The 12086-nt window shown below is 39.2% G+C and overlaps 1 protein-coding gene across 4 annotated transcripts in view; it reads right to left on the bottom strand.

The window, feature by feature from the left end:
• The window catches only part of PAK3 (p21 (RAC1) activated kinase 3), a gene marked incomplete at both ends in the record, with an annotated part of 75934 nt that overhangs the window by 35211 nt on the left and 28637 nt on the right, over positions 1 to 12086 (bottom strand). For all 4 annotated transcript variants that reach the window (XM_084258317.1, XM_084258318.1, XM_084258319.1 and 1 more), the window contains 3 exons: positions 2331 to 2394; positions 9469 to 9634; positions 10761 to 10892. In XM_084258317.1, the coding sequence (XP_084114443.1) occupies positions 2331 to 2394; positions 9469 to 9634; positions 10761 to 10892 (362 nt within the window). The remainder of the gene's footprint in view (positions 1 to 2330; positions 2395 to 9468; positions 9635 to 10760; positions 10893 to 12086) is intronic.

Here is a 12086-nt window from a genome sequence, read left to right as displayed (position 1 = left end):
AGAAAAAAAGACTGAGATAGACAGAAAGAGCTAGAGAGACGAGTATGTATACACATATACAAAAGACAGCGCAGAGGGAAGGCAGAGCTAGAAAGATAAACATTTCCATGAGTTCAACAAATATTTATTGAGGTAAAAACAAATCCAGAGAGCTGGAGGAGGCAGACAGAGGAAGCTCTGTGGGTCTTCAAGTTTGACCAAATGGACTCTGGCTGTTGACTGAAATTAAACAAAGTTGTTTTCTAGGGGCCTACTAAGTGCAAAAGCACTGGGCTAGACATTAAAGAAGAAATGTGGAGGTAAAAGTTAAACAGACTCCCTCCTATATGCTGGTTTGCTGATTTTATCAGTTTTTAAAATGATGTACTGGCCGGGAGCTTAAAAATTGACCTTTCTGCAGTGGCAAGCAGCATTTCTGCTTTGATTGTTTTATTTGAGATTATAAAGGCATTACGAAGGTATGCAGAAATAGAGAACTTTCCATTTGCACCTCTGGAGATCAGAAGCAAAAAATAACAGGCAAGTGGGGAAATCTCTTTGGTATGCAAAGCTGCTAATCTTAGTTCTTGAAGAAATCAGTATTGCTTCATTACCTGGTATCTGGAGATATTTCCATCTCTTTCTTTTTAACTCCAGTGCTATTTTGGGCTCAAATGGTTCTTAGTGGAATGAACAATCACACAAAATTGTAGGATTTTTCACTCCCCAGTCCCCTAAAATCAGCTCTGAAATAAACTTTATGAATAAATAGCTCCCCTTTAAACCTACAGGTAGGGCAGTGTTGGTCATAAGAAATATGTGAACCATAGTTTAAATTTCCTGGGAGCTACATTTTAAAAGGCTTAAAAGGTGAAATTAGTCTTAATAATTATATTTAACAGAATATATATAGTAATCACCATTTGAACATGTAACCAATTTAAAATTAATGAGATATTTCACTCTTTTTTTCATACTAAGTTTTTAAAATCAGGTATATATTTTATGCTAGCAGCATATCTCAGTCTGGATTAGCCACCTCTCACATGCTCAATCGCCACATGTGGCCAGTGGTTGCTGTACTTGAAGTACTATATTTTCTTATCAGAAGACAGACTATTGAGTGAATGCTAGCATAATTTGGCAGAAGCATTGGCTATATCCCTTCCTTCCCAGTCCCTTGTCTTAACCAGTAGAACTTGGGGTATCATCTTGGTGCCTGGTATATGGGAGTCATGTTACCTATTCCCCATTAAAGGACACACTTTTTAAGAATACTTCAGGGCCTCCCTGATGGCTCAGCGGTTGAGCGCTGGGCTGTGAAGCTGCCCGCAGCCTCTGCAGCACCGGTTCGATTCCCGGCTGCCGGTGAGAGTCTCACATGGAGCGCAGACCTCTCCTGCCCCACCCACTGCTCCCCTCAGCAGTGTACTTCATCAGTCTGCCTGTTCTGTTCCCCGCTCTGGCTCTGGTGAATTCTCTCACCCTCCCGTGCTTCTGACTGTACCCAGTGCTTGTATAAATAAATTAATTAATTTTAAAAAAATACTTCATTTTTCTTTAAACAGAACAGTTCCCTGTTGCAAATACTGTTGCCTGCTCTGAACTCCCATTTAGTTTCACACCATGGCCTGAGAAACATGCCTAATTACAGCTGACTTGTGGAATTAGTGACTCCCTCTCATCTTCAGCTCTAGTGAATGATTTAGCCTCGTGGTTCCCATGTCTGGCTGATGATCAGATTTATTGCTGTTACTTTTTCAAAGTTTAGATTCCTATGCTTACTCCAGATTTCTGAACCCAATCTCTAGCAGTGGGAATCTTTATTCTTCACAAGTATACCATGTGAAAATGGTGTACTTCATTTCATTTAAGGATTACTGATCTGTTTTCTCCTTTTCTCCTGTTTTCTCAGTCACCTCTGTCCACTTATGGATCATTCAGTCAGGACTTTCTCTATACCCTATCGCTTTTCCACTTTGACAATGAAAATGGAGCTTAGGCATAATATCCATACATATGTAGGGGGACAGGAATAAAGTGAGGTTTTCATACAAGTTAAGGGTGTCTATAGTCCTAGCGTTTTTCTAGAGAAAATCAGATCTCACTGTATGGGGTCAACATGTCCCTAAAAATACTCTGTCAGGCACCAAATGGTGAAGATTCCAGCAGGAAGCACTTCCGCATTAATAACCCATCAGTCTGCCAGCCAGAAAGACCGGTAGAGAATGCAAAATATGTATATAATTCAGAAAATGAGAAGCATAATTTATCAGAATTCCAAGCTGTTACTGAATTTTAATGTGTGTCTCTGGTGCTCAAATTTGATATTAAAAAAAAAAATCACTTACCCTTGACCAATTTTTTCAAATCTTGTGTATTTTTTCTTTGGGTCACCAACACTCACAATGCTTCCTGCAGGGGAGGGAGAAGGGAGGGTGAGAGAAAGAGATTGAAGTTGACTGATTAGTTTCTCTTTAATACCAAATCTTATGATGTTAGAGTCGAAGATAAATAAAACATTAGAACAATATTCCCATGTGATTTCTGCAATTTATATGGATAATGTATATTTTATTAAAGTAACAATAGTAGTATATTAAAGTATTAGGAATCACCCACGCTGTTTATATTCAAAATTGATTATGCTCCAAACGCTGTGAGGTTTATAAGCCATGCCTGAAAACCATTTTATCATGTTTGGCTCTGAAAAACAATATTGGTTTTGCTATTTCAAAATATCAAACCCACACTCAGAGGATCAATAATTGCCCCCATTCAGAATAATCTAAAGTAAGTTGACATGGTTTATTCAATGCAGTGCTCGAATGTGTGCAGAAAAAATTCTGGGCCATAGCAGCCTCATGGGAATAAGGGTGCAGCTTCTCAAGTGGACACTTTGAAGGGCATTATATATGTGATGCTTCTGCCCACCTTTCTTTTTGAAGGCAAATACTAGCAGTATCTTACTAACATGGCCTCTGTTCTAGAGTGGGTTTGTAAGATTACACACATGAATTAATCAAGAGATTAGTTCTCTTATTCATCTCCTGTCACTCTTATTCATCCCATCCTCTCCATACCCATGACCACTGCCACTGTTCAGGCCCCAAATGCCTCTTGTCCAAACACTTGTGCTGGCCACCACCTACCTGTAAACTCTGCCTTCTGTAATTCCACTTCCACAATGCTTTTGGAACAGGGTGATCAAATTATTTATAAATGAAGACTGTCCTGGGTAAACAGTGGTTTTGCACCATTGTTCATAAAAACTCCTCAAAAGTCCCCCCTCCCTATGGGATCAAATTCAAATTTCTTAGTGTGGAATACTGGCGCTTTTACCTCCCAGTACCACATAGCTCCTAACTTAGCAGTCTAACCTCATAATATTCCTCTCTTCTTCATCCCTGCAACTTTTTTAAAAAAAGATTTATTTGTGCATATAAGAGCTGGGGTACAGGCCAGAGGTACAGGGGGTAAGAGGATTCACCAGAGACAGAGTGAGGAGCAGAACAGGCAGAATGACTGAAATACACTGCTGAGAGGAGCAGCGGGCGAGAAAGGAGAGGTCTGCTGCGCCATGTGGGTAGCTCCCAGGCTGGTGTGCTGCAGTGACTGTGGATAGCTTCAGAGGTTGCGTCTTAACCCCCTGCGCCACCAGGGAGGCCCATCCCTGCAGCTAACACTAGCTGAGGCTTAGGTCTTTGCAGATGTTCCCTCTTTTCCTTTCCTGTCTAACCCATGGATCCCTATTTACAGTTACATGTCATCTCAAGTTATCCTCCTTTGTAAATGTCTTTTCTGATCTGATCCTCCCAGGAAGATTTACATGCTTTTTCTTGAGGACAGGAAACTTGTCTTTTCAGGCCTGTAACTTCAGTGCCTCAGACAACAGTTGCCACTGAACAAATATTGGCCGCCAAAATGAGAGTAAGGAAATATGTATTCAAGTGCTAAACTGTGTGCTGCTGATAATAACTTGTGTTAATTTAGACAATGATCTATTTTCTGGACTAGGGAATAACTTACTTCAAACCTACTAGTAGATAGCATACCTTGGAAAAAAATGAAATGGATTGTTCCCCAGGTTGTTGGATCTTTCTTGTTTGTTTTTTTTGTAATGGAAGTTTGTGTGTCACTTAGGTTAAACAGAATTTAAGCAATATGTAACATGTGATCTTGTGATTCCTTTTCTCTGTTGATGGTACTGCCATGCACTTATGCAACAGCCCAAGTCAGAAATCTGGGAGTGATTTTTCACCCATCCCTTACTTTCACTACCTACCACTGCCGTTCTAGTTAGGTTTTCGTCTTTTATTGTCTGGATCATTCCAACAGCCTTCTGACTGGAACCTGGATTGCCAATCTCTGCCCACCCCAGTTTTACCTCCAGGAATTAAAGGCTGTTCATGATCGGGCTCCCGCTTCATTCTCCATTTCATCTTTCATCACTTCCTCATTAGAACCTTATGCATTAGCCATAACAAACTAATCATAGCCTATGATCAATTTGTACTTAACAGTTTAGCTATCCCTCCTACAACATCAATCCACCATCCACCACCATTTCTATATTCAAGTGACATCAAGTCAGAGGGCACATGCCTTCATGCCTTGTTTACATGCTGATCTCGGCCTGGAATATTCTTCTTTTGTTTTTCTCATAGGCATGTTTTGTTTTTCTCATACTCATGCTTCAAAATTCAGTTTTGATGTTGAGTTTTCTAGGAAGCATTCCCTGATTCTTTGAATACAGCTAAAAATCTCCATTTATTCTCTCTCTCTTCTCTTTCTCTCTCTGGTTAGTACATCAGTGTCTGTTCATACAATACTGGGTGTGGAAAATGCACGCATGGTGAAATATTCTGAAAATCTGGCATTTCTTTTGGTAGATGCCACATGTTTTAAGACGGGGTTCAAGAATGTATTTTACTTGCACTCTATAGAATGCCACCAATTTAACAATGTCTATGTTGCTATTTCAATTTTCAAGTTTTCAAAAACAGATTTCTTTATCACTGGGAACTATCATTCAAGCCAGCCATTAATGGATAAGGGCCTGGACTTTTTTTTAATGAAATGATTTTTAAAGTCAGTTAAAAGCATAATTTTATTAAACAGTTTATAGTTTTCTAAGAAAGTTACACTATTAAGTTGCTGAGCAAACTCTTTTCCATAGTCTGAACAAAAGCAAATATGCTTCAGCCCAAGCCACTTTCTGAATTATGACCCATTCCAATTGGCAGGGTTCAGCTAATGAGGTTTTATGGTAGTAAATTATTCAACCTTTATTTCCATGGTATGCAGGATAAAAAAAAACAACAACTGGAAATAAATCCTTTCATGAGGATTACCAAAAGACAACCATGTTGATGAGAACCTGCTTTTGAATTTAACGGCTGTTCAAATAAAATGGCGTCCCCACACCCAATACCCTTCACAGAAGAGTGTGTGCTGCCACCTACTGATGTGAGGCAAGTGCACAGGAGGCCTTGTTTACAATTCTCAGTCACAAAACAAGCTTTTCAAGTGACCTCTTTCATCAGAGCCATTATAATTTGCTGTTGTAAATTACAGTAAAGAAAAACATGGAGACACAGAAGGGGGTGAAAGTAACAAAAACCAGGAACTCAAAAGCAAAAGGAAAAAAAAATGATTAGTTATACCAGAATAATTTCATACCAGAGCAATTTCCTAAATTAGAAACAAACTACTCATTTTCAAGTACAAGGATTTAAGAAATCACTAAATACTAGTATTTGAAAATAGGGCTCACAAAGTGGTTTCCCTGGCAGAAAAGCCTATCAATATATTCTCCAACTTATTAAACTAAGTTGAACTCCAACCACTAAAAAGATTATCCCTTTAGCAAAATGAAGATTTTGATTTCTGAGAAAAAGCAAATTCCCTAAATTAATATCAGTTATGACAGTGAACTGGAGAAAGTTTTGAGTTGGGAATGCAGGGAGAGGGTAAGACAGGAGGAGGTGATTGTGGGGTCCAGAGGAGGGAGGTCAAAGACAAATTTCCTGAATTGCACAATTTTGCTGACAGTCAGCACCTTTTGAAAATTTTCACTAAAATGTAAGGGTTTCTTTATTTTCCAACAGATTCAGACAGACCATAATGAACAAGCCGGACACAGGCTATCTGTCTGTGTAAAACTGAAAGATGATCTGTTCATTTCAAGCATTTGTGGTCCCATGTCTGGCCCCCACAATGGGTATCTGCATGGAAGATGAATAGCTTGGTGACTCTGTGGTCTGGGCTGCCCACCTCATAGTAATCAGATCCCTGAGACCGAGGAAAGGCCACCCTCCCCTCTCCCCCATGCTCACAGTGGGGTCCACTCCAGTATGAGCTGGAGGCCTTATCTCTACCTCCTCTTGACTTTCAGCACAGGCCCTTCTGCTCCTTCCCCAAGATCCACTGGAACCCCTGGTAGCAAGACCTTCAATGACTTCTGCACAGGCATCAACCATCTGGGATTATTCCTGTTTTAGAATATTTTCCCCACTGGAAGATCTGTTGCCTTACTTTTTTATATTGAAAACTATGATCAATCTCATTTTGCAAAAATAGCATAGTAATTTAATGCTGTGATTTATTGTGTGAGATGCCTTAGCTGCTTTGCCTCCTTTAGGCCTCACAAAAACCCTGTTTCAGTGCCATTATTATCTCCATTTTTCAGAAAAGAAACAAATTCAGAGGAGTTAAGTGACTTGCCTAAGGACACACAGCTAGTCTGGGTTCTATGAGTCACACCCAGTTATCACTCATTTCAAAACCTCACTGTATTATAAGAATTTATACTCATGTAATAAAATAGTAACTACCATTTTTTGAGCACCTACTATGGACTCTGTACTGCTGCTTAGGTTTTTGCACACATTATTCTCCTTTGGTTGTCATAATGCTATTAGGTTAATATTACTATCCTTGTTTTTTAGGTAAGCTGAAAGAGGTTGAACATTTTTAAATAATGTGCCCAAAGTGATAAGCCTAGGAGCAATAGGCCTGCAATTTGAATATGGGTCTTTAGGATTCTAATACCTGTTCTCTAAGCCAGAAGTTGAGCTGCCTGAAATCCATTGTATAGACAGAGTCCTAAAATGTAGTTATGATTCTTACTCCAGATAAGAAACTGATGCTCAGCAGGGTTAAATGACTTGCTTAAGATTACATAGTAAGTAGCAGAGGGATGGCACAGAGAGGGTGCTGGCACAGAAGCGGGAGCAGGAACGAGGGACTGTGCAGACTAGCTCAGCCTGCATAAGGAGTACTACCCCCTTAATCTGCAGGTTCTCCTTTGCCAGAGTTTGTAAGCAAGAGGTGGTGTTGCCAGAGCAAAAATGGTTCTCTTCTAGGTCCGAGCATTTTCCAGTATAGGAAAACTATTAAAGATGTAATCAGTATAGCTTTCCCCTTCTCATCATGTTCAGTACAGGGCAAAACAAACAAATTATAAAGACCACAGCTCCAGTATCATTACAGTTTGCAAGGAAATCAAGTATTACCCCACAGATTACAGCGCTAGTTTCTCTGTCAGTGAGCTTAAAGCTATAAATCCATATTCATTTCACAATAAATCTAGTTATATTTGAAATAGATACCCAATCACAGTCATCTTTACTAAAATGAGACTGTTAGGTTTGTAAAATCTGATATAATCAGTTCAGTCAAATCTACATGTACAAAATAAAGGAAAAATTTGAGGCAGCTGTCTGAATAACATACTTAAATTGTTCAGGCAATCCATTTATTCTGTCCTTTTACACAAATAGACAGCTGGGACATGTAAAAGCAAAGTGGATAACAGGAGGAGTGTTAGCTTAGAACGTAAACAGATAAAACCTCCAACTCTGGCTCTGCTACTCATGAGCTTGGTCACTCAAGATTTTTGAAGCTTCCTTTATCTATAAAATGAAAATATTAAAATCTATCACAAGGGATGATTGTGAAAATGATAAACCTGATAATGTATGTGAAGTGGCCAGCACAGAAAGTACTCCATAAATGGGAATTGCGACTGTTGTTATTACAGCAAACAGCTGGCACTGGCGGCATATCGAATCGTGTGAAGTCATTTGGCTAAAATCCAGCGATACCAGTTCCGAGCATTCACAGACAACTGCAACCTGAACTTTTGCCTTGCAAGGCTCAGAATGTCTCAACCTCAGCACTGATGGAATTTTGGGCTAAATAATTGCTTCAATAGAAGGAGGCTTTCATCTGAACTGCAGAGTGCTTAGGAGCACCCTAGCCTGTATCCACTAGATGCCAGTAGCACTCCCTGGATCAAGGCATTGTATGTTGCTGAATGTCCCCTGAAGGTCAAGATAGTCCTAAAAGTACCTGAGTCTTCCTGTGGCCGAGAGCCCTACTGCTCTCTTCTTTTCTGAGGTCTTTTAGAGGTAAGTTGCACAAAACACCACGGCCACCTATTCTGTTATTGCATTCTAGTATTAAATCTTATCTTTGAAAACTGTAAGTTTCTTGATGGTAGGAAATTGTTTTCTATCATTCTCTTGTTTCCTTTAAAGATTCCTGTATAAAGCAGAAAAGTAATATGCATTTATTAAATGCCTTTTATGTAGAAGACACTTTAGTAGGAGCTGGACATACAGGGAAAGAAGAGTCTCTACCCTTGAGCTCACAGTCCAGAGAAGACTAGTACCTGTGATATTTGCTGCAATAAAGGCAGGAAAGAAGGGCTCTTACCCAGACTGGGAGTGGTAAGGACAGCAATCCTGAGAAGGCAACCTTGGAGTTGAGTTTTGAGGTATGAATAGGAGTTAGATTTAGACTGGGGTACTGATGGTGCATAACTAGCAATTTGTTAGGTGCTTTTGTACTATGATTTTAATGAACATGATTTACAGACCTTTAACTCTTCTCAGCAAGGAATGTAATTTTTTTTTATTTACTTGAATCAGAAGGCTAACTCAAGAGGAGTGTTTCGTAGTATAGAACAAGGAGTGTATGTACATACGAACACATAGACACTAATGATACAGCGGGAAGTAGGCAGCTCGCCCTGCCTCTCTCTCCACTTAGAAATGCTCGATTAAGCAAAAAGACTGTATTATTGGAGCCTGCTGATTTTGACTGACTGTGTCGCGCTTTGAGGTTGATTTACCTATCGTGATTGATTGGTTGGGGGCTCTTGGGGCATGATCATAAGATATTTCAACAGACAATTTTATCCCTTTGAGAGTGCAATCTTAAAACTTACAACTTAATTCATTTTGTCAAGTTTTCAACTTAATTGACTTTTTTCCAGGGAAAACATTTAGTTTCTGTCAAATTAGGAGTGTGAGTGTGGGCGTGATATGGAATACACAGCCAGTCCCAAACTTTTCATCTGGTGACTTCAGGGAATCTAGAATTCAGATAAGCAGGTTCAAACGTCTGAAGGATCAATTCACATTCAAAATGGTTAATGAGAAACCCTCTCATGAGGAAAGCAGTGATGGGGGGAAGACTCACTTAGCTTCTCTAAGATCTCCTCGTCTGTCATTTTGGATTTTTTCCTTTGCCGGTCTGTATTTCTGTACAAAGTACTGGAATTGGCATTGTCAGCAGAGGATGGTGTAACTTCTTTATTTGGTGCTGCTGGTGAAGCAATGGATTCAACCACAGAACGAGTATAGATCTAAAGGGCAAAAACAAGCAGTTCTACAATTAAAACAGCAAACCAAAGAAGGAGTATGGAATGAAGACACTGTCCTATCAAGGAGTTATTTTTGATTAAGCTTTAATTTTTAAAGCAGTTTGAGGTTCACTACAGAATGGACAGGAAGATAGAGATTTTCCAAATGTCCTCTGCCCCCACAGAGGCACAGCCTCCCCCATTATCAACATTCCCCACCAGTGTTACAATTCATATACCTACACAGACACAGCAAAATCCCTCCAAGTCCAGAGTTTATATATGGTTCACTCTTAGTGGTGTACATTCTATACATTTGGACAAACATATAATGAAATTTATCCATCATTAGGGTTCAGACAAGAGTAATTTTACTGCTCTAAAAGTCCTCTGTACTTGCGTACTTCATCTTCCCCCACTGTCTCCCCTAACCTTTAATGAGTTTTTTAAAAAAGATTTATTTATGCATACAATGCATACAAGAACTGGGGTACAGGCCAGAGGTGTGGGGGGTGAGAGGATTCACCAGAGACAGAGTGGGGAACAGAACAGGCAGATCTACTGAAATACACTACTGAGGGGAGCAGCAGGCAAGACAGGAGAGGTCTGCTGAGCCACGTGGGTAGCTCCCTGGCCAGCCGGGGATTGAATTTGTGCTGCAGAGGCTGGGGATAGCTTCACAGTGCTGTGCTTTAACCCCTTGGCCACCAGGGAGGCCCTTTAATGAGTTTTTAAAGGCAAATGATTTCCATTTAAACATAATTTTAAGTCATTTCAAGTACACTGCCTTTGGACACTCTCAGAAGCTAAGGTTTTGAGGTCCCCAAACATTCTGTGCTAATTCTGGTCTGCATGCCTCTGTTTATGTAAAGCTGGATTTCCTTCTGTATCTTCTACAGCAGTTTTATAAATGATACAGCACTTATTTGTATATTGTTTGGTATTATTCTCTCATTGTCATGTATCTTGTATCTTCAAATAGCAATCACAACCAAGATCATATCTTATACTGTAATTCTGGGAACATAGCAAATGTTCAATAGCTACTCATTGATAGCTAGATTCTAACTCTGTAAATGTTCCAAAGGACATCTTTTGAGCCATTTGGAAATAGTCACTTGTGACTTACTGATTTTGTATGTTCTGGTCTCGGTGCAATTACTGGTGGGGGCTCATTGTCATCTTCTTCTTCCTCCTCTTCTTCGTCTTCTTCTTCAGAAACAGGAGGAGCCAAAGGAGGCTCTGATGCTGTTTTTGTACTCTTATAACAAAAAAGGTTAAAGACCAAGCATGAACTCCTCACTGTTTTTCTTCAGAAAATGAAGCAAAGGAAATAAAATATTTCAGCAGGTAGTGATGGCAGGGGACTGCATCTTTCATACGTGAATAGAATCATCTATAATGTCATAGCCAGGACTTGCCCACATTCAGAGATAAATTAAGGTCATGATTTAAACACCATGAAATTAATAAATGTTTACAATTTTCTACTGAGCTCAAATGGTGAATAATTTATTTAACATTTTAAATTCAATGTTTTTAAAATCAGTGAATATATTAAAAGTCAAATTAATTGCTACTAGATTTGAGTTTGTGCTGGGTAAATTGTCAATGTGCTGATTGACTATCAGTCTGAAAAAGGCTATTTTTTGCCTAAATATCATGCATATGGATGTGGTATTAAAACAGCTCTGCAAATATTCACTAAGTGAAAACAAGCCATAAATGTTTCCTCCCTGTTCAGGCTCCTGGAAAGCAGTACTCATGACGCAAAGAGCTAAGGAATACTCATCTACATTAAAAAAAGATTCAATCTTAATTATAGGTAAAAGGTGATTTGTAATCTTAAAACTGCAGCAACATTGCCACCAAAAATAATGACAACAATCACAATATCTGTGGTCAGTTCTTCATCATGTATGTTAATACAGGGGTAAAATGGTTCCAAAGCTGTTTTTTAAAGGGTTATGGCTGTAATTCTCAAAGTCTGGTCTACAGATCAGCATCACCAGCATGATCAGGATCATTAAGGAACTTACCAGAAATGTAAATTCTTGGGCTCCATCTTAAGAATCAGAAACTCTAAGAGTGGACCCAGCCATCTTGGGAAAGATTAGCTTTTCAACATAGTTAGTGAGCACAAGGAGAAATTGCTTTTGGGTTATCAGTATTTGCTTTCCTATTTTGCTCCAGAAAGTTCTGCTTTATCTAATACCAGCTGAGATCAAGGAAGCAGCTGATGACTATTTCTTGGTCAAAGGGCAGAACCTACATTCAATCTTATTACATTTTATAGGGCCAAAGCACAATATGAGCCATACATAGAGATAATAAGCTTTACGTGGGCCTACACAAATGTTTGAGCTCAGAAAGAAATGATCAGCTCCAAATTGCCAAAACTTTACAATCTAAATTAGTCAATTTTCTAATTAAATATCTACTGATTAATTGTCAA

Source organism: Talpa europaea, assembly GCF_964194135.1.
Source record: "Talpa europaea genome assembly, chromosome: X".
Classification (NCBI taxonomy): Eukaryota; Metazoa; Chordata; class Mammalia; order Eulipotyphla; family Talpidae; genus Talpa; species Talpa europaea.
The sequence above is the reverse complement of the archived record's forward strand: the minus strand, read 5'-3'. Positions and strand labels throughout refer to the sequence as shown.